The sequence below is a fragment of the Squalius cephalus genome (genome assembly GCF_949319135.1).
Source record: "Squalius cephalus genome assembly, chromosome: 18".
NCBI classification, from domain to species: domain Eukaryota; kingdom Metazoa; phylum Chordata; class Actinopteri; order Cypriniformes; family Leuciscidae; genus Squalius; species Squalius cephalus.
Genome location: NC_137139.1, coordinates 31,518,818 through 31,545,248, shown reverse-complemented (window position 1 = coordinate 31,545,248; position 26,431 = coordinate 31,518,818). Strand labels below are relative to the sequence as shown.

The 26,431-nt window shown below is 42.0% G+C and overlaps 1 protein-coding gene across 1 annotated transcript; it reads left to right on the top strand.

Annotated features, from left to right (window-relative positions):
• Positions 1-252: 252 nt before the first annotated feature.
• Positions 253-26,431, top strand: LOC307146292 (interferon-induced very large GTPase 1-like). The gene is made up of 7 exons (XM_079850190.1): positions 253-323; positions 987-1,052; positions 1,547-2,248; positions 2,661-3,290; positions 8,855-9,864; positions 9,912-10,142; positions 20,229-26,431. Exons 1-7 carry the CDS (start codon positions 308-310, stop codon positions 24,873-24,875), a joined length of 7,302 nt encoding a protein of 2,433 aa, XP_079706316.1. The 5' UTR covers positions 253-307; the 3' UTR covers positions 24,876-26,431.

Genomic DNA, 26,431 nt, shown 5'->3' with positions numbered 1-26,431 from the left:
ATTGTAAGATAATGTACGGCGTAATTATGTAAACGGCTGATTTATGAAGTTATAGGCATCGTCATAGAAGTTCGTTCTGATCTGTGAGCGATCAGACAAAACATCATTTCAGAAAACAAGATAATTTTACCTATTGCAGCTTGCGTTAAAGACTAAACGTGAAAGCTTTAAAACCACCCTTGCGAGTATTTTTGAGGGTGGAGAGTATTAGAGAGCACACCCACACAACACGACACATGGTGTGTTTGCTTCTCCATCTTCTGTCTGCCGGACAAACTTTTTCTTTCGATTTTGTCACGAACATGTAATGGCGTCCAGTTCAGGTAAGAATCAAATAAGGCCAAATAAATGTGTTTAACAAACTAAAATACCATTACTGAAATCCTAACGGAAAATAGTAGGCTATTTTAATTTAATAGCCTACAGTAAATATCTTAATAAATGTATAATTATTCCAGCATGTATGCTGGAAACTATGGCGTTACAAGTAGGATAAGGCCTGCTTTGCGGAAATGCACTTTTCTTCTAACGTAATAGATTGGAGCAACGCAGTTTGTTTGAATACATTTTCTTTGAAATTGCGTGAATAGTAAGGCAGCGAGGCATGTGGTAAATTTGGCATAGGCCTAATTAATAATAATAAGGCAAATTTTGCCACCATCTGAAATCATATGTAGCACAATTTCAGTAACATTTAATTAAATTAACAACTTCATCAAATCATGCATCAAATCTATTTTATGTTCACAACACTGGTATAGGGCTAGACTTTTGCCCATATTGTAAAAACAAGAAGATTATTATTTTATTTTATTTTTTTACTTTTTGATTATGTTTGTCGGAATAAAAAGGAAGTAGCCTACATAAATCTGATACAAAAACACGGCAAATAAAAATATATTGATAGTTTCATTTATTTATTTAGGACATTTTGTTTTTACCACTTGTCAATATTGTGTTCAATTGTTGCTTTGTTTTATCTGCAGGGAGCAGAAGCCTGCAAAGACAAAGCAAAGATCCCCCAGACAAGGAAGCCATTAACATGACTGGTGGTAAAAAAAATAATAAAAAAAAATATCCTTCAGATGTAATTAGTAAAAAGTAATTTACATGCAGGCAATCAACTTTTGTGTTTTATGAAAGAAAGAACATCATACTGAGGTGGAATAATTAATGGTGACAAATAGTTCTTTTTGTGTGAATTATTTCTTTAATAAATAAAAATGGAAAATTTTAAATTGCATGTTCTTTTTTTTTTTTTTTTTTGCTGTTAAAAGAGGACAATCTCTTGACCTGATAGTAAGTCAACAAATTATATGATAATTCATAATAATCAATGCTGCAAATATAATCAAAATCCTTGAGAAACTGTGTGTATCAGGGAGGTTTATATTATATACCTAGAGAAAGGAATCTGTTAACATTCCCACTCTTCTCAATGCCAGTTACTCGGCTGGTCCAGTACCTGAAGTATACAATCTGAAATCTGCCATGTTCGTGGACTCACTTGGTCGAGTATTACTGTTATGTGTGTTCTGTGTTCCAGTGAGTGATTTGAGGATTGTTCTGCTGGGGAAGCATGTAACAGAAAACAGCAGAGTGGGAAACTTCATCTTAGGAAGAGCAGCGTTTGAGAGTGAAGCGCCTGCTGATGTAGAGCTGCACATTGAGAAACACAGAGGAAAACTGAAGGACAGACACGTCAGAGTCATCAACGCTCCTCAACTGCTGCAACCAAATCTGTCAAACTCTCAGATCACACAGAGAGTGAAAGAGTGTGTGAATCTGTCTGCTCCTGGACCTCATGTGATCATACTTGTCTTGCAGAAGAACGACTTCAGTGAGAATGACAGAAATAGAGTGAAATATGTGCTGAATGAATTCTGTTATGAGGCTTTTAAACACACTATAGTGTTGAGTAATGAGGAAGAGATACACAATAACTGTATTAATCAATTCATAAATGAATGTGGAGGTGGGCATCTTCAGTTCGATGAAAGAAAATCAGGATGGCACTCTGAGGTACTTGAAAGAGTAGAGAAGATACTCAAAGAAAACCAGGTCCAATTTCTAATCTGTGACTTGTATGAGGAAGCGGGAGAAGGAACATCAGAAGACAAAGAGCAGAGCAGATCTGGAGTTTCAGTCACAGCAGAAGAAGAGGGAGATTCTGATCTTGAAGAGGATGGAAAAATCAAACAGAGCAAAAAAGAGAAAAAGGAGGATGCTGTCCAAAGAAATACCTTGTGTAAGTTTTGTTGGCAAGAAAGTTAGTTTAACCCGCACATACACATCACTTCCTTCAAGAGAAAGACTAATTTAAGAAAAAAAAAAGTTTAAAATGATAAATGATAATACAAAAACAGTACTATCATTTCATAATGTCTACAACAAACTCATACAGTAAACAGATTCTATTTTTTTATTTTATTTGACTGCGTATATCCATTTGGGGAGATTTAGAAAAAAAAAGAAAAAACAAACAAAAATAACTTTAATAAACATTATTACATCATTATATTGTTTAACAGATTAGGGTGTAAACTTAATTCCTATTTCAATGCACATTAGCTAAATGCTGTTGCACATTATGCACATTTAATTAACAAATTGTATAAATCACATTGACCCACTAAACTATTATCATGTTTGTTTCTCAGTGGCAGAGAGTGTCTGTGCTTTGCCAAAGCTGAATGTGGTTCTGTGTGGGAGTGACAGAACATTAAAAGCCTTCATATCAAACCTCATCCTGGACCAGAGAGACAGAAGATCCGAGCTCGGCTCAGAGTGTGTGAAGCTGGAAGGAGAAGCTCATGGACGTCAGATCACTCTGGTGGAGCTTCCAGCTCTGACTCGACTCTCACAGAAGGAAGTGATGCGTCAGGCTCTCCGCTGTGTGTCTCTCTGTGATCCTGGAGTTCATGTTTTCCTCTTCATTATTCCTGACGGTCCACTTACTGATGAAGACAAAACAGAAACAGAGGAGATCCAGAAAATATTCAGCTCAAAGATCAACAACCACATCATGGTCCTCATAATCCAGAAGTCAGAGCATGAGACAGAAAAACAGAATGAGGCAGTGAAGTCTGTCATTCAGTGTTTTGGGGGAAGACATCATTTCCTTGAGCCAAACCCACAAGTGTCCGTGTTGGTGACTAAACTGGAGCAGATGATGGAAGAAAACTGTGGAATTTGTTTTTCCACAGAAACATTTTTGGATGCACAAATAGAGAAATTTGAAGAAATGAGGAAGAAAATAATCTCATTAGACACACAGATTCGACAACGAGGTAATAATCAGAAAATGTCTGTCTCTCACCCACTTAAATTAAGTTATATTAACAAAGTTCAGGAGGAGCACTTTCAGATAATTAACCTAATTAACATGAAAATATCACATTCAGTTAATCAACTCAATTAATGCTGTTTTATAAACAAAGTTCGGGAAGAGCACGTTCAAATAATCAATCCAATCTACTCGTCATCAAACAATTATGTCTACCCTAATCAGCATGACAAGAAGTATATATATATCCACTCTGTCAACTCACCTAATATTCCTTGACAGTTTTCCAGCATCCCTCCACCACCCCGACTCCTCACTCTTGGCTCAATCTTTTACAGCCAGGAATACGGGGGGAGTACTCTGGGTTCGGGCCGAATACCGAGCCCGGAGCCCTCTCCTCGGACAGCACGCCAAATACGCATTTATTCTATCTGACTTATTTGTAAGTGTGAACTAGTGAAATGATATAAGAGGTAGACATAGCCTACTACAGCAGACTTACCTCGGTTCGTTGACAGTTTATCAGCATTTGGCCCCGCCCTAAGTTCCCAACATATCTGAAATCAAGCTCTTTCCGTCAGATGAAGAATTTTTCATCCTGGAGGAATCAATTGCCGCAAAATCTCCGGCCTAAAGAGCGATTTTTTCCTCCGCCTATCACCGCCGCTGATCCCTTGCCGTTATCTTGAGAGCGTCAGCCCAAACAAACGTGTCCACGTGTCCAAACAAACACGTTGCTTACACACACACAGTTGCTCGCACACCACGTACAGCTTGCATGCAATGTCGCACACAGAATCATTAAGGTGCACAGAACTTATTGTCATCACTGTCCTGCGATTTATCAACAAAATTGCTTCGGAACTGAAAGTTATTATGTACGTATTTCTGTTTTGAAGTAACTTTTAAACCCACAGCTTCACTAATGGTAAAGAAATGCTGCACAGACTGGAAGAACAAATTCATACAGTACACGCAAATTTGGTCACTAATGTGTCACGAGGTGACAAAATTCCAACCTTCAAGGCGGAACTAATGTTCGCCGCGATTGCCTCCCGCCGGACCAATAACAGCGGAACACCGGGCTAGTTCCGGGGTAGCGCGAAATCCCCGCGAATGGGGCGAGTAGCCAAAATCGCTGGCAGCTGTGCACGAGGAGATTGAAGCCCCGCAATTGGGACACGTTGCCATTAGGGGAGGATAAAAGGAAGTAGTTTTTGGGACTGTAGGAGGCAGAGGAAGTGCGAGCGGCGGAGAAGAGGAAGTGGGGCTGGCAAACGGGCACGACATTGTGAGTTTGGGAGAAAGAGCACATTGACTTAATTGGAAGGAGGAAATCGCTGGGCAGTAAGATTGTTTGTGAGAGACTGTGAGTAGTCCAATTGATCTCCATCTTCTCTCTCTCGTCCATGGGACTCCCTGATGTGAATGTCAGGTCAGAAAATGGGTGACGGCCATTTATATATGTATTTTCCACTGAGTGTTGAATTGCAGTGATGAAGTGATGTGATGCACTGTCTTAATGTGTGAAGTGTGAACTTAAACCCGCTGTATGTCCACTACTTACCTGAGTCTTCTATCATGTTCTAAGACGTAAGAGGCTAACACTGTTGTACTCCACAGATATTTGAGTACTATCCGATAGCCCATTGTGAAGAGGGACACGTAGGTGAATACTCAACTGACTGCTTTGCAGTAAAATCCTCTAGCCGCAAGTTCTCTGTCGGTCATTACTGAAGAAGAGGATTACGTGCCTGTATATTCACCTGTCTGCTTTGCAGCAACTTCTCCCTGTTGTAAAGCGCTGTGTCTGCCAGCCCTTCAAGAGGAGTTCATACCTGAATACTCACCTGACTGCTTTGCAGTGAAGATCCTCCAGCCGTAAGTTCTCTGTCTGTCATTACTGAAGAAGAGGATTACGTGCCTGTATATTCACCTGTCTGCTTTGCAGCAACTTCTCCCTGTTGTAAAGCGCTGTGTCTGCCAGCCCTTCAAGAGGAGTTCATACCTGAATACTCACCTGACTGCTTTGCAGTGAAGATCCTCCAGCCGTAAGTTCTCTGTCTGTCATTACTGAAGAAGAGGATTACGTGCCTGTATATTCACCTGTCTGCTTTGCAGCAGCATCTCCCTGTCGTAAAGCGCTGTGTCTGCCAGCCCTTCAAGAGGAGTTCATACCTGAATACTCACCTGACTGCTTTGCAGTGAAGCCCTTCAGCCGTAAGTTCTCTGTCCGTCACCTGTGGAAGAGGAGGATTTCGTGTCCGTATACTCCCCTGACTGCTTTGCAGTGAAGCCCTTCAGCCGTAAGTTCTGTCTGTCGCCTGTAAAAGAGGAGGATTACGTGCCTGTACACTTACCTGTCTGCTTTGCAGTGAAGCTCTTCAGCCGTAAGTTCTCTGTCCGTCACCTGTGGAAGAGGAGGATTTCGTGTCCGTATACTCCCCTGACTGCTTTGCAGTGAAGCCCTTCAGCCGTAAGTTCTGTCTGTCGCCTGTAAAAGAGGAGGATTACGTGCCTGTACACTTACCTGTCTGCTTTGCAGTGAAGCTCTTCAGCCGTAAGTTCTCTGTTTGTCATCCGTAGGAGAGGAGGATTACGTACCTGTACACTCACCTGGCCGCTCTAAAGTGAAGCTCTCCAGCCGTAAGTTCTCTGCCTGTCACCTGCAGAAGAAGAGTACGTACCCGAAACACGCACCTTAACTGTTCCACCACAGTCCCTCCGGTCGTAAGTTCCGACCCGTCCTCCCTCTGGGAAGAAGGGAGTACGTCACCCGAAATACGCACCTGAGCGGTCCTACAGCAGCCTCCTCCCAGTCATGAGTCCCGACTCGTCCCTCCCATCGGAAGACAGCGAAGCTACTCACCAGAGCACCCCCCCTTCACTGTATTCTGTGGGCCTCCGGCGGGCCCGCAGGACGGAACGACCCTGCCCATAAGTCTCACCATTTTAGATCCCTTTATCCATTTTTATACTTAATAAAATACTGTGTTATTTGAAGTCTGTTGTCTGTCGTCCTTGCCTGGCTTCTGTCCGACTCCCCAAGGGTGTTACGGGTCTTAGGGGTGGGTGCAGCCTGATTGGCCCGCCCCGACCTGTGACAAATGCATTCAAATAAATGTAATCTTACCGTTCAATTTCATCTGTATCTAATAAAACAAACAGAAATAGGTAAGTAAAACAACGACCCATAGACAGATAACTGCTTAAAAAAAAAAAAACTTTTTTTTTTTTTTTTGTGTGAAAAAAAGTAGAACTTGTTTTCATGGCAAAGTTTAGTGATTCTTTAGTGATTGTCGAACACAGTTAAATAAAACAGTTAAATAAATTCAGGGCGCACTTTTATTATGCAAAGCTTTTTGACTTTTACCATAAGCGAGTCTCTCTATTGAAATTCACTAAATGAATGCGCTTGTGCCACTCAAGCCAGCAACAGATAATAGAATAAACGATCATCTAAATCAGATGGTACTTTGCTGTTTGATGATCATCGAACAGCGATTACAGTATCGAACCCACAGTATCAAACCGAAGGCCTTGCTGAAGCAGATTACGCCACTGCCAGGCCCCACTCTAACTTTAACTGGCTAACTTTTTCTCCATTGCCGCAGCAGTGTTATCTCACCGCTCCCATGGGAGCTGAGTTTCACCGTCCAACTGGCTCTACTACTGCAGCAGTGTCTCCTCCGCCTTCTGCAGGTGCTCCATTTCTCTCCGTAACCTCGCGTTCACTGCCACAGCAGTGCTATGGGCTCCGCCCCCACAGGAGCTCGCCTATGTGCAACAGTCCCCAACCAACTACCTGCCAGGCTCACCCATCCAGTGCTGTGAGTATTGAACTCCCATCGGATGCTGTGAGAGCTTTCTTGGTCGAGCAACTATGTCTTTCTCCATATGGCGAGGCTTACCTGACCCATGCCGTGAATCTCGAACTCCCATTGGACGCTGCGAGAGCTCTCCCTCCCAGGCACTTCAAATGTCTTTCACCCTGGCGTTGGCCGATAGAGCCGTGAGACGCAGTGAGCTTCTCCAGTCGGAGGCCAGGTGGTCTCCCTGGTCGGTCGTTTTAATCCACGCTGCTCCACGTTCTTCGGCCGGTAAGGTCCACCCGTCGGACTCTGTAAGCTGCTCTCGTCAGAGGCTATGTGGGCCATCCCGGTCAGGCGATTTGAGCCTTGTTTTCTCCATTCATCGGCAGGTAGGGCTCACCCGACGCCCAAAGCTGCTCCCTTCAAGTAACGACGTGAGCCCTCCCGATCAGCTGTTCCCATTACTGCTGCTCCTCATTCGTCGGCCAGTAAGGCCCATCCGCCCGGTGCCGTGAGCTGCTCCCGTCAGAGGCAACACGGTCCTGGTCAGGCGGTTTAAATCTTCTACTCCTCATTCATCGGCTGGTACGGCCCACCTCTCCGGCGCTGCAAGCTGCTCCCATCGAAGGTTGCGTAGGCCCTCCCAGTCAAACAACCAGGCTTCTTCTCGAAACACCAGCCCGCTAATTCTCTGCGCTCTTTAGTCTGGCAGCTGTCCTTTGCTCATTTGCTTTTTGTGGGAGTACTCTGGGTTCGGGCCATATTCCAAGCTCGGAGCCTTCCCCCCCGGACAGCAAACCCAAATACGCATAACCTTTACTCTAATTATATGTAAGTGTGAACTTGTGAAATTATGTTTTATTAACAAAGTTCGGGAGGAGCACGTTCAGATTATTAACCTAATTAACACGAGAGGAGCGCATTCAGTTAATCAATTAAATTACTGATATAAGAGGTATACATACAGCAGACTTAAATCGGTTCGTTGACAGTTTATCAGCATCCCTCCACCACCCCCATCTCCTCACTTCTAATTCTAACCAGTCCTATCTTTACCCGGGGGGAGTACTCTGGGTTCGGGTCAAATTTTGAGCTCAGAGCCCTCCCCCCAGCACGCATAACATTTACTCTATTTAATCATATGTACTGTAAGTTTGCACTTGTGAAATGATAAAACATGTGGATCGGGGAGTAGTTATAGGGACAATCACTTCTGGAATGAGGAGAAAGTGCACATAATCCTAGTCAGACCATTGCACACAAAATCTCCAAAAGACCAGGAGAGGCTGTGGCTCAGACCTAAACATAATCTTTTTTCATCTTTTCTGTAGTGACTCTATGACTTTTATGCAGAATCTTTAAGCAGAATTTGATCTCGGCCCACCTAAGTAATGGTGCTCAATAAAGATTTACAACCCTACACAGTTGCTGAAAAATGTAGATGTATTGATAATTGTTTTTTAGTCAGATCGCAACACCCACCAAACAGAGATTAAAACCAGTTTCAGTAAGCCATAAAGAAATGTTAGTTTAGAGAAGTAATTTCAGGAAACTGTCAGTGATGTTGTTAAATATTTTCTTCCTGTCACACAATTAAACATTCATATAATTTTGTAAAATTCACATAAAATTCTAATTCAGAATTTATTTGATTTGAGTTTGTTCTTTTGTGTTCTTTTTGTTCAGTTTGTTAATGTGTGTAGGATTTGACTTTAAAAGACTAGCAGAATGACTCAAGCAGTTTTCTCTTTTTCAGATTCAAGAGAGGTTTCAGATGATGTGAGGATTGTCCTGCTGGGAAAAACTGGAGTTGGGAAGAGTGCAACAGGAAACACCATCTTAGGAAGAGAAGCATTTAAAGAAGACATGTCTCAAGAGTCTGTTACTAAAGTGTGTCAAAGAGAGACGGCTGAGATTGATGGCAGACAGATTACTGTGATTGACACTCCAGGACTGTTTGATACTAAACACACTCATGAAGAGATCCAGACAGAAATTAGCAACTGCATCTCTATGATTCTGCCAGGACCACATGTGTTTCTGTTACTGATACCACTGGGACGTTTCACGCAGGAGGATGAAAACGCTGTCAAGATCATTCAAGAGACTTTTGGTGAAAGCTCAATAATGTACACTATGGTGCTCTTCACCAGAGGAGATGATATAAAGAAGAAAACCATTGAAGACTACCTGGCTAAACCTGGATCTGCTTTGATGAACCTTATCGGACAGTGTGGAAACAGATACCATGTGTTCAATAATAATGAGACTGGAGACCGTGTGCAGGTGTCGACATTACTGCAGAAAATCAATGAAATCTTGACAACAAATGGAGGAAGTTACTATACATGTAAGATGTTCAAGCAGATGGAAAGAGAAAAACAAGAAGCACAGATGAAGATGCTAATGGACAAAGTGGAACAACTGAACAGAGAGAGAGAAGAACTGCTGGTCAAACATGAAGAAGAGAATGAGAAATTGAAGATGAAGTTGGAGGAAGATACAAAGAATCATGGTGCAGAGAAGAAGAGAAGAGGAGAAGAAGAATTTAAAAAGATTGAAGAACAATACAAAACAAAACAAGAGAAACTGGAGGCAAAGCTACAAGAGGAAATCAAGAGAGAAAAGGAGAGAATAGAAAGAGAGAAAGAAGATCTTCAGGACAAACATAAAGTAGAAATAGAAAAGATGAAGAAGATGATGGATGAAGAAATACAAAATCATAACAAAGAGAAGAGTAGACAATTGGAAGAATTTAGTGAAAAAAAGAACGATACAGAAAAGAGATAAAAGAAAAAGAGGAACAAATGCAGAAACATCAGGAGGAAATGATAAAACAACATGAGATACTCACAAAGGAAATCCAGCATGAGAAATATCTGAGAGAACAACAATGTAAAATGTATGAAGACAAAATTGAGTCAATAGAACAACAAAAGCAAGATGAACTAAAGAGACTAAAACCACCAGACATTGAAGAAGACAGAAGAAAAGAAATAGAGAACATGAAAATGTGCTGCTCTCAAACAGCCTCCTCTCTAAAGGTAAGTGATCAATGTAAATCACGACAAAGGTCAGGAGCATTTAGAGAACTTAGTATTATTCTGTACATAGACAATACTACAGATTTACAACCTACAAACATAATGTATACACTTTACTTGCAAATATAACACTCCACAGAGCATTACCTTCTCTTTTTCTTTTAAAGTATAGGGCCCTAAATTAACATTTTATCTATGGGCAATTTTACACTTGGTCACTTTATGCGTTTTCTTTGATTTGATAGCTCTCTGATTTGTTAAAACTGTTCCATTTACACATGGCCACATAAATGTGTCTCAGCTAAATCGATATAAATCTGTGGCCGTATTCACAAAGAATTTTAAGGCTAAAAGTAGCTCCTAACTGGCGAATTTAGGAGCAACTTCTAAAAATAATGGGCGTGTCACTCCTAACTTTAGGACTCCTAATTTTTTTGACTAAGAGTAATTCACGAAGCATTTTAGCCCTAAAAGTAGCACCTAAGTCTGGGACAGCTCAAAAGAAGTCGAGAGGACTCCTAACTCACTAATGCCTGGCTCACACTACAGGAGTTTTAGGCCGATTTATGCCCGATTTACCCCTCCCGAGAATCTGAGAAAAAATCTTGTCGAGGACCTCGATCGGTTCCGATGTTCGGCGCAGATTATCTGGTAATGTGAGGCGTTCACAGATCGAATCTTGCCCCTCCCGATCTGCTCTCACACAAATCGGGCTCGCCCCGATCATATCAAACATGTTTGATATTTCTCGGGATGAGCAAGATTGTGTTTACGTCAGTGCTGTCAAAAAGACAGCAGGGCTGTCGTGCTGAAGGAATTTCCCTTGAGATAATTTTGAATGACTCAACTCCATATGCGTTTTTATCTCCATTTATTTATTGCTAAATAAATAAGTATTATGCTGTGGTCAGCAGGCACAAAGGCGAGTAACGTTACATGTTCAGTAATGAAACCGAAACTAAAAAGCGCGTTAAAACGAAATGGATTTCAAAATCAATGCACGCGTCACCGGATTTAAAAATGCACATCTAGCTTGTTGCACGCACACATATTATGTCGAAATAACGATAGTATATTATGTTAACATTATTAGCCTAATAATAATAAATCTTTAATCAATATTTGATTGAATGCTGAATGTTGTGCTTGGTCAATTTAATAAAATGAATAGGCTACTTTAATTGTGACAATTAAAATGATTGAATATTAAATATTAAGTGGACAATTTTTGCAATAGTATTTATATGCTATATATCTAGCACCCCCTCAGCACCTGCGTTAAAAAAATATCTCGCACCGCCCCTGGCCCACGTATCGGGTTTAAATCGGGCTCGGGCTCATAATTACAGTTCTGTCAGGTCCATTAAGTCAAGAACACACAGACAATAAAAAATATTTAAGAATTTTATTGAATGATTGCAAACAGGTTGATGTTCCTGAAATTGAAATTTGGCGGTATGGCTCTGTTCAGGGAGTCCTCTGACCTTTCATGAGCACCATAAAAAATAGCAGAGAGTCAGAGGACAGCAGCAGCAGCATTAGGGAACGTTCACACAGTTTAGGACTGTGAGAGCTAAAATATCCCCCCTGTGAACAGAGCAGGCAACATGACATAAAGCAAAATGCCACATTATGCATAAGGAGGAGCTGGGGAGGTGGTGGGCAGCAGTAGCGAGCAGCAGCATGTATGAGCAAACTGAATGTGCTTTAAATAGGGCGCCTTGTTTGAGCTTGGCCATTGAGCAGCGAGGGGAGTTAACGAGCTAATGCAGATCAGCTGGCGGGACAGAGTTGAAGCAATAGCATTAGCAGCGTCTTGACTACCTGGCCTGCCAGAACTGACGCTGACGCTCAATTTATGTTAATGTGTTGTGTTGTGTCGGGCCGGGCCGGGCTCAGACACAACGTGCATGGGCTCGGGTAGGGGTCGGGCTTGATTTTTTTGGGCCCGATCTAAGCTCTTAACTCAAAGTACCGGTAGGTTCAAAGTCTCTGTGCGTGTGTATGTGCGTGCATGCGTGTGTGTCTCATGGCAATGCATATCCCATATGTTTCCTTGCTTTTACACTTCAGATCTGCTGCGTGAGATCACGTGAGGCGCTTCCTCTGGCACGATAATCTTAATAACATTTTGTAGTGTGTGGTGCACCGCGATTTTCAAACCTTGTAGTGTGAGCATGTTTAAGATTTGGGGGAAGAAAATCTGCAAAGATTCTCCTTAAGTGTGTGCTTCAACCAGATTTCAAAATCGGTTAGGATTTTAAAACTCCTGTAGTGTGAGCCAGGCATAAGACCTATTCACAAACCGCTTTTTGTGGCATTTCACGTTGCGATGTTTTGAAATGCTTCCAATCGCGAGGGAACAATTTAGTGCAATTTAGTAAATAATCTTTAATTCCCCCACAAAATGCAAATTCAATGGAGTTCACATCAACGAAAGCAAAACAAATATGAGCTGCATTTTAAGATCAAAGACCGCAACAGGAGAGAGAATGGCATCAGTATTGGTAAGATCATTTAGTCTCACTACTTTTAATGAAGATGATTGTGTGTTGAGCGTCTGCAACTTTTAGTTTCCTTGCGGCAGTTTGCACATCGGCTTGTTGGAGAGCTACTCATCTGTGATGGGCATATCTGTGGCAATGTGTGTTGCAGTAGCACCTGGGGCCATATTCACAAAACATTCCGGTTACTAATGTAACGGTTCACTTGCATTGCGTCAGTTTCTAACGCGTATGGGGAATGCACTGAAAAACGGAAGCCGTCCTGCAAGGCCGTAATCTGGGGGCGCCTAGTGACAAGGGCCCCAGGCAGGCTACTAGTGTCAAGGACCTAGAATGTCCAAAAATGGCTGGCTTGGGTTCGGGACCAGAGCCTATGGGTATGATATCTCTTAGAAAAACCCCTGAGTGTGGAGACTGATTAGGCAGACAGAATCTGTACCTAGGGCCGTATTCACAAAGAAATTTAAGGCTAAAAGTAGCTCCTAACTGGCGAATTTAGGAGCAACTCCTAAAAATAATGGGCGTGTCACTCCTAACTTTAGGACTCCTAATTTTTTTGACTAAGAGTAATTCACGAAGCATTTTAGCCCTAAAAGTAGCACCTAAGCCTGGGACAGCTTAAAAGAAGTCGAGAGGACTCCTAACTCACTAAGACCTATTCACAAACCGCTTTTTGTGGCATTTCACGTTGTGATGTTTTGAAATGCGTATGCGGCGGCTACAGGAGCTTCCAATCGCGAGGGAACAGTTTTGCATTGTAGGCATAACTAGGGATGCAATAACGCCACCAACAACAACCAAAACTAGGCTACTCATTGCATGTAAACTAACTGTAACGTTTCATTGTGAATCAAATTAAAATGTTCTTCTCTTTGCAAACGTAGGCAGAGGCATATAGTGACAGATTGATTCAATAATGTTGCAAAGATATTGCATCAATCCATGTTTCATTAGGCTACTAGGCTATTTGTTTTGCCTTACTCTTTATTCATTTAGGCTATTTATTCAGTTATTCATCATCTTCCGTCCTTCGCACTACTTGTGTAGCGCACGCATTCTCAGACCTGTCACCTGTCAGTCATCATCGTAGGGGAGGTGTTTGGAATCATTCCCGCGTTACAATCATCAGCCAATCAAGGTGGTCACTTCAGTCAAGCTCGTGCATGAGTAATGACGTCATCCATAGCAACGAAGACTCACTCTTAGTTTAGGAGTTGTCATTTTTCTTTACTAAGAGTAGGTCTGAAAGGCGTTGTGAATAACTTTTAAGAGAAAACTCCTAGCTAAAATTTTTTAGTGCGATTTAGGAGTACTCCTAGTGGTAAGATAAAATGCTTTGTGAATACGGCCCCAGAAGGGCAGGAACGTATAAGTTATAGAACCTGATAAAGGTGGACAGCAAGGACCAGCCGACTGCTGCACAGATGTCAGCAATGGATATTCCGTTAGACCAAGTCCAAAAGGAGGCCATTCACCTGGTGGAGTGGGCCCTCAACCCAATATTGCAATGCAAGTCAAAAACGCAGAACACCGCTGGTGTTTTTGCGGGTTTGCGTTTTTGAGGTTTGCGCAGAGATAATCTTTTTTTAAATTTTACAAGGCTTGCACCTTGGAACCTGTTTCAAGGTTTGTGTTCTCTGGCACTGTTTTGTGTCGAGTGAGCAGGCCGGAGTGCATTGAGAGCGCTCTGTTAGAATGGTGTTGTGCTAGCGGCCCATAAACTATTAAGTAATGATCTTTGCAATGGAAGTGAATCAATCAAAACTAAATTTAGCTGGACAATAAGTTTATTCTAAAGCCAAAACAATCTCTTTTACTTTAATTTCCTATTATCACTGTAAAGCTGCTTTGAAACAATCTATATTTTTAAAAGCACTATATAAATGAAGGTGACTTGACTTGACAAGTCCAAGGACTTGGAAGCTAGCGCTATCGCATCTACTATCCAATTGGACAGTCTTTGGTTCGTGACTGGCAGCCCTTTAGAGCGGCTTCTGAAGCACACAAACAGCTGCTCCAACTGCCTGAATTGGCTCCGACTGCCTGAAGAGTGCTCTGTATGCCCCAAGGGAAGGCATAAAGGCACATAAGATGGCCATCTGTTGGCTAATGCGTCCTTTTCCCTTGAGAAGAATATCGGGCACTCAGTGGGCATTCTCTTTCGATGCAATGAGATCCACTTCTGCCTGGCTTAAAATGCTCCAAATCATGTGACAAAGTTTCTGCTCCCGTGTTCATGGAGCCTGGCACATATGTTGCTCTTACTGAGTGGAGATTGTCCTGTGCCCACAGGAGGAGGTGGCGCGCCAGTCTGTTCAGCATGTGGGACCTGAGACCCCTCTGGTGATTTATATAGGCTAAGATTGTCACGTTGTTCGACCAGACCAGAATATGGTACACTCTTGAGTTCCGGCGAGAATTCCCTGAAGGCTAGGAGCACTGCCATCGTTTCCAGGCAGTTGATGTGCCAGCTCGACATTGGCTCCGTCCAAGAGCCAAAGGCCGGCCTGCCATCGCACAGGGCGCCCCAACCAGTCTTGGAGGTGTCTGTCATGACTACCTTCTTCTGGAACGAGCCCAGTTCCACTCCCATCTGATATTGTCACGGTTCATAGATCCAATGTCTCTCTCTCGTCTCGTCCTTTGTTTGTTTACATGTGTGTGAGCGCGTGAGTGGGTGTGTCCGGCTGTTATCACTGATCAGCGATCCAGCTGCAATCACTCATCATCAGCTTCAGCCCATCTCATCAACATATATAAACTCACCACTTTCTCATCTCCCCTGTCAGATCGTTGTATGAAGTCCTCGTGTCGTGTCTGATCCTGTTCCTGTTCATCGTCTCCTTTCTGAGTTCCTGTGTTCCGGTCACCGTCTTGTGGATCGTTTCATGTCAGGATTTTGTCGGCACTTCTGAGCACCCTGCACTTCTGTCTTCACACCGTGTCTGGCCATCGAAGTCCCTGCGCCACAGCCTGCATCATCTCGGACTTTCATCATCACTTATCCAAATAAAGAGTTTTTACTTGCATACTGTTTCCTCGGTTCTGTTGTGACAGATATAAATGGGGCGATTTCCAAGGGACCAGGGCTCTGGGGCAACCGTGGGTCACCCTGATAGAAATACGGCCCTTGCGCCATGTTCGAGGTGGGAGGCAGGCCTTAAATCAGTGTTGTAGTTGCTGCGTGTGTAACAGGCCCAAGGGAACTACTGAGGAGGCTGCTGCCATGAGGCCCAGTAGCTTCTGAAATGTTTTTAAAGGGAGGTTGCTCCCTGGTCTGAATGCCGTAGCTAACTTCAGGGAGCATTTCGGCGAAATCCAGATGCATTTCTACCATTCTTTTCTACCGCAGTCTTTGCTAGCGGAACCTGAACTTTGGCTCTGAGGACATGAGAGTTGGTGTCCAAGACCAAAGTGGCAGCGATGCCTTCGTTATGTGGAAAGAACCTTGGTTCCTGTCCCAAGGGCCCGTGCTGGGAGCTCCTTGTCATCGCATCACGCTAACGGTGGATGCATTTCTCACGAGTTGGGGGCGATCATGAGTGGTCGCTCAGCTCAGGGTCTGTGGCGGGACCATAATCTCTCGTGGCACATAAATTGTCTAGAAATGTTGGCCGTGTTCCAAGCTTTGAAACACTTCCTCATAGACCTGAGGGGCCATCATGTGCTTGTTCGTACCGACAACACATTGGTGGTCTCCTACAGTATATAAACCATCAGGTGGAATCTGCGGTCGCGCCCCTTATGCAAGCTGGCTCACCAGATCCTCCTGTGGGCCCAAGGGAAGTTGCTCTCTCTAAAGGCAATTTACATCCCTGGGTATTTAAATCAGGGAGCAGACATCCTGTTGAGGCAGGAGCCGAGGCCCGGGGAATGTAGTGCTCCTATGAAAAACGTTGGTCAAGCAGAAGTAGTTCTGTTCGCATTTCAAGAGACAACACAATGTCCACTGTGGTTCTTCCTCACTTAGCCAGTTCCTCTGGGGCTGGACGCTATGATGCAGACGTGGCCGAGGTCACGTTTGTTCGTATTTCCCCGATCGCTCTGCTACCGGGAGTTCTGGAGAGAGTTTAACAGAGTTCGTCTTCTGTTAATAGCCCCGTTTTGGCCGGTCCGAGTATGGTTCTCGGACCTAGTGTCTCTCCTCGACGGCTCTCCTGTGGAGATTCCGATCAGGAGGGACCTTCTCTTTCAGGCGAGCGGGTTGATCCTTCACCCCGCCCAGAATTGTGGAGACTTTGGGCTTGGCCTCTAAGGGGGCCCAGCTCATAAATTCAGGTCTCTCAACCGAGGTTGTTGAAATCATCCTCCACTCCAGAGCTCTGTCCATGAGGAAACTATGCCTTGAAGTGGAGTTTTTCACTTCCTGGTGCGGAAATCACCAGTTGGTGCAGTGCTGGAATTCCTGCAGGAGCGATTCTCCACAGGGTTATCCCCCTCCACACTAAAGGTGTATGTGGCGGCCTTAGCTGCTTACCACGCTCCTTTATGTGGTGGGGAGACACCCCTTAGTACCCGTTTCTTCCGTGGCACTTTTGAGGCTTAGACCTGCAGTCCACACGAGGATGCCGGCCTGGGATTTGGCCATATTTTGTAGGCCATTCTTTGGCTCCTTTCGAGCCTATTGAGGAGGTTCCTGAGAAGTTGTCACTCTAAGATTGCATTTCTCCTCGCTATTACTTCTCTCAAAAGATTTGGAAACATTCAAGCCCTCTTGGTATCTCCCTCGTGCCTGGAATTTGCTCCTGGTATGGTAAAGGTTACTAAGGTTCCTACTAATACTGTGCAGGAAGCAGAGGATGAGCAAGTGGGTGGTCAAGGCCATCTCACTTGCTTAGGAGTTGGCCAGTCACTCTTCACATTTGGCTGTACGGGCCCACTCCTCTAGGCAAGGCAAGGCAAGTTTATTTATATAGCACATTTCATACACAATGGCAATTCAAAGTGCTTTACATAGAAGAAATTAAAATAATAAAAAGAAATAAGAATAATTAAAACAGTTTAGAAAAATAAAATAAAATACAGTACAGTACAAACAGTCGGACGAACAGTGGCACAGTGCTCATTCAGTAAATGCATAGCTAAACAGTGTCACAGTGTCTGGTTTGTGTATCCCTGGGTAACCACTAGAGGTCCTCTTTCCCCACGGTGTCATACACTCAGGAACTACATTTCCCATCATCCTTGTCTGTATTATCACTCATCATTGCACGCAGCTGTTCCCCCTCACCTTGTTAGTATCTGTGTATTTATACCCTGTCTGTTCAGTCATTGTCACGGAGTCCTTGTTGTATGTCACCCGGCACTCCTGGTTGTTTTCTTGTTTGTTTCTCGTGTTGGACTGCTTTGTATGGACTATGACCTTTTGCCTGCCTGGATTACGATTATGGATTACCCTTAAATAAACTGCTATTGGATCTTACCCGTTTGTGTGTGCATCCTGTGGCAAACAGATGTGTTTTGAGTCTGGATTTGAAAGTGACTACTAGCTGCGGCTGGCATAATAGCTAAAAGCAGACTCGCCATGCTTAGAGTGAACCCTTGGTATTTCTAGCTGATATGATCCTAATGATCTGAGTGATCTGTTGGGTTTATATTCAGTGAGCATATCTGCAATATATTGAGGTCCTAGGCCATTGAATGATTTATATACCAGTAATAATACTTTAAAATCAATCCTAAATCTAACTGGGAGCCAGTGTAAAGACTTGAGGACTGGTGTGATATGTTCATATTTTCTGGTTCTGCTCAGAATCCTGGCAGCAGCGTTCTGTATGAGCTCCAAGTCTTGTCTGGAAACAAAGCATCTAATTCTTGCAATATTTTTCAGATGATAGTATGCTGATTTATTTATTGCTTTGACATGACTACTGAAACTAAGGTCTGACTCTAGTGTCACACCAAGATTCCTGACATGATTTTTAGTTGTTTGACCCCTAGAGTGAAGGTATGCATTCACCTTGAGAACTTCATCTTTGTTTCCAAACACAATGACTTCAGTTTTGTCTTTGTTTAACTGAAGAAAGTTTTGACACATCCAACTGTTGACTTCATCAGTGCATTGGCACAGGGAGTCAATGGGGCTGTAATCGTTAGGCGATAGGGCTAAGTAGATCTGTGTGTCGTCTGCATAGCTGTGGTAAGCAATTTGGTTCTTTCTCATTATTTGGCTCATTGGGAGCATATACAGGTTGAACAGGAGTGGTGCAAGAATTGAGCCTTGAGGGACTCCGCATGTCATGGATGTCCACTCAGACTTATGGTCTCCTATACTCACATAATAACCTCTCCCATCTAAGTATGACCTGAACCATTTTAGGACTATCCCAGAAAGCCCCACCCAGTTTTCCAGCCTGTCAAGAAGTATGTTATGATCGACAGTGTCAAATGCAGCACTGAGGCCGAGTAGTAACAGCACTGATAATTTGCCTGTATCAGTATATAAGCGAATATCGTTTATTATCTTTATGAGCGCTGTCTCTGTGCTGTGGTGCGATCGGAAACCAGATTGAAAATTGTCAAAGTATCCATTCGAGCATAAGAATTTGTTCAGCTGATTGAAGACAACTTTTTCAATGATCTTGCCTATGAAAGGAAGATTTGAAATCGGCCTATAGTTGCTAAATATGGTCTTATACTCTAGGAGTATGGCTACTTCCAAAGCATTACTGTCAGGAGTTTCCCTCCAAGATGTTTGTGATGCGACAGGCTAGTCCTCACCGCATACATTTGTGTGGCTTTACTACCTTGACCTTGGCTCCACTCCAGGGACGCAGGTGCTTGATTTCACACAGACGGTCACTTGCTCTTATTCGCCAGCGAGTGTCAGAGATTTGTGTTTTGTCAGTCATTAATGGTTTTCATCAACTTACAGGTTACAAAGTTTATTGTAGCTATGTGGGCACTCAGTTTTTCCTTTCGTTTAATACATTTGGCCAAAAGTGCTATGCACAGGCTGTATTGGCTATGATTAGAGGGCAAATACCAGACTGACACTCCTCTTGGCCACTCAAATACATAAAACTTTAGGATTTACACACATTGTGCTTGAATAATGAAAATGCTGTAGGCCTACTTTTTCAAAGAACCAGTTCTTTATTTACCCTTGCACTGCAAACAAGCAGAGACGGTCTCCAAAATGCGTGTAGGACTTCATTCACGATTGAGGCGGGTGGAGCTGCTGTATCAGCTTTGCAGATAGTTTGAGGATCTTTAGTTTAGTCACAAGCTCTAGTATAAAGCTATTTAGTTTAAAGTTCTATTAAAGTTCTGGTATAAAGTTTTTTTTTATTAAAAAAAAAACGTTATTAACCAGATTTTTTTCTAATCAAACCGTTTTCAGAACTGTAATGTTGTAGAAGGAACAGAACAGAAATAAAGAATTTTTTTTTTCTTTTCGTTTTTAAGCCCTGGTGTAAACAGGCCCTTTAAAATGCTTCTTATCTCAAATTTAATTACTGTAGTTCTTCATTATATTATTTCTTTTTTTTTTTCTAATCTGTATTTTTCAGGCTATTATCTCTTCTTTTGTGGCACAATAACAAATTAGTTTTTATATATTAATGTGTTCATTTATTTACAGCTCGAAGAATTCTATGATAGACTAGATCTGACAAAAAGACGTCAAGATAAAATGAAAACAGCAGACATTCTTCAAATCACCAAGTCTTCATTTCAGTCTCAGGAGCCACAGGAAGAGAATGAACTGGTAAACTCATTCCTACAAAAGCTGATTAACATGGACTACAGAGCAAGATACACAGCCATAAAACACAGAAAGAAAGAAGGTAAAAAAAATAAAGCAAACTACAACCCTGATATTCACTCAATGGATGTTCAGATGGCCATGTTTCATTGTGCTGATGGTTTCCTGAAGCAGCTGATGGTGACTAAACTCTCACAGTGTCAGTATTCACTGCCTCTGCTTGTTCCTGATCCAGTCACACAACAGATTGAGTTTCCTCTCTGGACATTTAGTCAAATCAAAAAGAGCTGGAAGAAGAAAGACTCCAATAATGAAATCATCAGTCAAACTCAACCGGTCTACAAGGCTGAGACTCCGATGGTGGCTTTCTTCAGGTTTGGTTCAGTGTCTTCATCTAAGTCTCAGCTGATAAACGGCCTCATCAATGAGAAACACAACACGTTCTTCCACAGGAACTGCTCAGGCAGCAGCAGAACCAGATTACTGATGGATGGAGTGGTGGAGATCGCCTGGTACTGCCCTTCTGGGAAAAAGACTGACACATTTGATGACTGTGTTGCTTTCTGTAATCTTCATGGTGATGCAGCAGCCAATGATAAACAATATGAGCTTCTGACCAGCATGGCTTCAGTAAACGTCCTCTTCTTACCAGATTTTGGACAGAAGAACCAGTATAAAGGTTTGGTGAGATCACTCTTCAAATCTCCTCAGCCTCTCATGTGTCTGCTCACTGACAATGACTGTGATGAAACTGAACTGGGGAATGGAAAACTCATAATTGGTCTTTTGGACAAAAACCTTTCTGATGTATCTAATCAGATAAGGGAGATGATCAGAGTGAGTTTGACAGAGCAGAAAAGGACCTTCAAAGTTGAAGATGTGGCCAAACACACAGGAATCAGAGTAGATGAGGAGGATCCAGAGTGTCGGAGAGGGAAAGAGGCAGCGGTCCAGATCATGGGATTACTGAGAGGAAAGGATCCATCAACAGTGAAAGAAACAAACCTGCCCTGTCAGGGGAAACTGTGGCATGACTGGTGTAAAATCAACAAAGAGCTGCATCATCTAGAAGGAGAAAATCTAGAGGAAGATAAAAGTACCAAACACAAGATCATGACAGATATAAGAGAAAAGCAAGTGGCCAAAGGACTGAGTAAGTTCATGAAAACATTTATTGAAACAATGAAATCACAGAGAGACAATGAAAAGAAATATGTCCTCAGATGGATGATGAACCTGTTGGAGGACTTTACTTCAGAGAAGCTCTTTGGACTTCATAAAGAGTATGACAAGAAATGGCATGAAGTCTCAGCACTGAAAAAAAACCCTGATAATCTAGATCAACTGCAGATTGAACAAACAAACCTGGAAAACATATCAGAGCAAATTAATAGAACAACATTTGGCTTGGAGCACATCCTGAGAGAGTTTGGTCAGATCTATGAATCGTGGTCATCTGTGAAGAAAAAGACAAAGAAGAACAGTCTGCAGTTTGACTTCTGTTCTCTCCCGAGTCTTGCAGCAGAGATGATGATCTCTGGATTTCCAATGGAGCTGATGGATGGAGATGCTGCTCATATTCCTCTCTCCTGGGTCACTGCTGTTCTAGATGAACTTGTTAAGAAACTGGGAGACCAGAAAGTCTTTGTACTGTCAATTTTAGGGATTCAGAGCTCTGGGAAATCCACCATGCTGAATGCCATGTTTGGACTGCAGTTTGCCGTCAGTGCTGGAAGATGCACCCGAGGAGCTTTCATGCAGATGGTCAAAATATCAGAGGAGATGAAAACTGAGCTGAAGTTTGACTATATTCTGGTTGTTGATACTGAAGGGCTTCGTGCACCAGAACTGGCTGGAAGGTCAACAACACATCGTGACAATGAATTGGCCACATTTGTCGTTGGTCTCGGAAATATGACCCTGATCAACATCTTTGGAGAAAACCCATCTGAGATGCAGGACATTCTTCAGATTGTTGTTCAGGCCTTCATGAGGATGAAGAACGTCAGACTGACTCCCAGCTGCATATTTGTGCATCAGAATGTCTCAGATATCACAGCTGGAGAGAAAAACACAGAGGGAAGGAGACGACTGCAGGAGAAACTGGATGATATGACAAAACTCGCTGCTAAAGAGGAAATCTGTGATGCAGAAGGATTCAGTGATGTGATTGCGTTTGATGTACAGAATGATGTGAAGTACTTTGCTCAGCTCTGGGAGGGCAGCCCACCCATGGCACCACCAAACCCAAACTACTGCGAGAACATTCAAGAACTGAAGCAAACAATTCTTACACACGCTTCAAAATCAAATGGCATAATGCTGACACACCTAAGAGACCGTATTCAAGATCTCTGGGAGGCTTTGCTTAATGAACAATTTGTGTTCAGCTTCAAAAATTCTCTGGAAATCGCAACATACAAGAAACTAGAGACTGAATACAGCAAGTGGGCCTGGAGCCTCCGGAGTGCCATGCTGGACATTGAAAACAAGGCACACAACAAAATAGAAAATGAAGCAATTCATGACACTGAAGAATTTTATCTTGAAAGAGAATTGAATGCAAAAAGTGAAGAAGTGAAAAAGACAATGTCTGGTTTCTTTGAGAAAGACAGAGACGCAGCTGTACTGAACCAGTGGAAAGGTTTCTTTGAGATAAAAATCAAACAGCTTCAAGAAAACATTGTGAGAGAAACTAAGTGGAAATTAAATGGGGTTCTTCAGCAGCGTCACCTGAAGAAAAAGATGGATGCTGAGAGGACACATCATGAAAACACACTCTTTGAAAAAAGCAAAGAACTTGCTTTACAATTCAAAGAACAAGCAAATGATGAAAATTTCATGAAAACTCAGTTTGATTCCTTTTGGAAACAACAGACAGCTGAGATCATCAGAGACACTCCTTTAGTCAAAGATATTGACATATTAGGAGATGTGAAAAAGCTGTTCAGTGAGACCTATGCAAGTCTTCCTTTAGACCGTATGAAAGAGAGCAGTGAGCACAAAGATATGATCTCTTTGCCAAGCTATTCAAAATATGTACATTTGAAGAAATCCAGTGGATTTACAGGACCTTTAAAAAATATGCTCAAAGGAGCTAAAGAGATGATTGGTTTTGTTTTATCTAAAGAGGATGTAGTCCAGATAAGATCCTTAATCACAGACATCGCTGAACACACAGATAAAATGATTCAGTCATATAACATTGCAAAGATGGGCTACAACAACAGTTGCATTCAACAACTTGTAGATTACGTAAAGACAAGATTAATGCAGCATGAGGAAGGGCTAAATGTGAAATATGTCTTCAAGAGTGAATTCTTCATGGATCTGGTACTTTTCTTATGTCACAGAACAAACAAGACATTCACTGACCAATACAAAATGTTCAGGGAAGCCAATGATCCTGTTCTCTATTTTGAGAGGAAGAGTGAAGAGTATTACAGGATTTTTCAGAAATACTGTAAAGGAGCAAAATCAGCTACTATTTTTGGTGATTTTGTTTGTAATAAACTTAAAGAGCCCATTCAGCAAAATATCTACAAAAAAACTGCCAGAGATTTAGCAGATGAAATGAGGACAAACTGTGAATCACTAAATGGGAACCGATCAAACCTGGAGAAACACATCTTGAGGAGACTGGCAAAAAAACATGATTTCAAAGCTTACATGATGTACATTTACAATCCCAGAGAACACTTCAAGAATTTCATCAGAGATGAAGTCAGTCAGTACATCACTGAAAGATTTGAAGATAGTGTTCGACCCAATATGGAAAATAACATTGAACTGCTGCAGCAGAAGATCACAAATGCAGCACATCAATCCACCAAACATGTTAAAGAGAACAATGGAGATGCTGATCTGTGGTTGTGTCATTTCACACAACAACTCTCTGATGTTCTGGTATTCTCTGTAAGGGACCTCACTGGAGTGAATCATGATGATGTTGAAGTCAGCTTCGTAGAAGATGTGATAAGAGAAGAACTTCCTTCTATAATGTCTGACATACGCATTAAATTCAACACAAAAACTTTTCCAGTAAAGCTGGAACACACAGACAGACCAGATGAGCTTCTGATTGATCACTTCTGTCAGTGCTGTTGGGTTCAGTGTCCTTTCTGTAGAGCGATCTGCACAAACACAATAGAAGACCATCCTGGAGATCACAGTGTTCCTTTCCATCGTAATCTTGGACTGAATGGGTGGAGTTACAATGAAACAACAAACCTATGCATCGAGATCTGCACATCAGCAGTAGCCAGTGATCAATCTTTCCATCCAAATAGCTCAGATGATACAGTCCGCTGGAAGGAATACAGAAAAGGAGGTCCTAAATATGCGTCATGGAGTATCACCCCGGATCTCTCTGAGCTGCCGTACTGGAAGTGGTTTGTGTGTGAATTCCAGAAAGATCTTGAAAATCACTATGAAAACACCTATCAGGGGCCTGGCAAGATTCCAGCTGAATGGAGAAGATACTCTCAAGAGGAAGCTATTGAGAGTCTGGATAAATACATTTAATGAAACAATTAACAAGGACTCTGATACACAATACTCAGCTGAAATGAGATTATGTCCCACACTTCAGTGAATGAGGCATATACTAAACTAAATATAGCACACTAAAACTGCTCAAAGAAGGAGTTCACAGAATAGATTCTATTTTTTAATAGATCAACACTTTTATTATATCTTTGTTTAAAATGTTCAATTCTACACAGCAGAAACTGATCTATACTTAAAGGTAGTGACGGCAATTTCAAAACACTGCTTCATGAAGTTTCGAAACCTTTACGAATCTTTTGTTCCGAATCAGTGGTTCGGAAAGTGTATCAAACTGCCAGAGTCACGTGATTTCAGTAAACGAGGCTTCATTACGTCATTACTGTTTCGAAACATTTCAATGGTTCACTGCTGGGAGCTGATCCCTGTCAACCCATGAATCACTGAGAACCAGTGAACAAGTGTCTGTGGGTTTTACCTGATCTCTGATCAGTTTTATACATTTGTAGATGTTTTAATTAGACATTAGTATAATTTAAATGAATAATGGTATGTAATATTCTCTTATTGGCCTGTTTAGCTGAGCCATTCAAAGAACATACCCTGACAATGGATAAAAGAACACTTGATAATCTTATAGGATGATTAGATAATTGCATTTGAAAGATTTTACTTTCTATATATATAAAAAAAAAAAAAGTGCAATAGATTTGTAAAAGGTGTTTTTATGAATGTTTGGCCTGGGTTTTTGTTGCATTTACACTATTCTGACTACTAGTGGTCACTGTGGAGACGGGTGTGTTGGATTGTTTCGAAGTCTCGATACGGTACATTTGCTTCAACTGTTTCAGTTTCACGAAGCCTCGATCTGCCTATCACTACTTAAAGGCAGTAGATGTTTAAAAATTAAAACTTGTTTTCCGTTCTCAGTTAAGGAGAAAAGTTCTGGCTGTGCATTCTGCTTACATACATTTCTCCCCCTCCCTGCTTATTATAAATGGAGACATCCTCATTCTTTGCCTGCTAGCTCATGACATTCTTTATACTGTATCCTTGGTGTGGATTAAATATACCCTATCTGAACAATAAACCTCTGAGGAAGCTTGAACAAGAAACACGGTCTTCTGTGTCTGTTTCTTTCTGCGCTTGTGCTTTCCTGATTGAAGGAGCTGAGAATATTTGGGGTGCTGAGAAAGAGCAGTTCATTTCTGTGGTTCACAGCAGATTACATTCAAGCCAGCCAGATTTAACATGAACTGAACCCCAGCCTACTTTTTCAAGCAGACTTGGTGGTGAGCACTGGGTTTGGAAGAATGCATTCACTCCAAATAAACCGAAACAGACTGATTTCTGCTCCAATGCTCTGGTGTGAAAGCCCGTTGTAAGAAATACTATTTGCCTAGTTTAAAATATAAGTACTAATTTTTGGATAGCTTTAAGCAGGACAAAATGTTGCTTTGTGTTTGATATAAGCAAATGCCATAAACAAATGCAATTTGCTTGGTTTGGAAAGTATGTGCAAGACTTATATGTTTATAATGCAGCATTTAAATAAATGGTTAAAATATGATGTA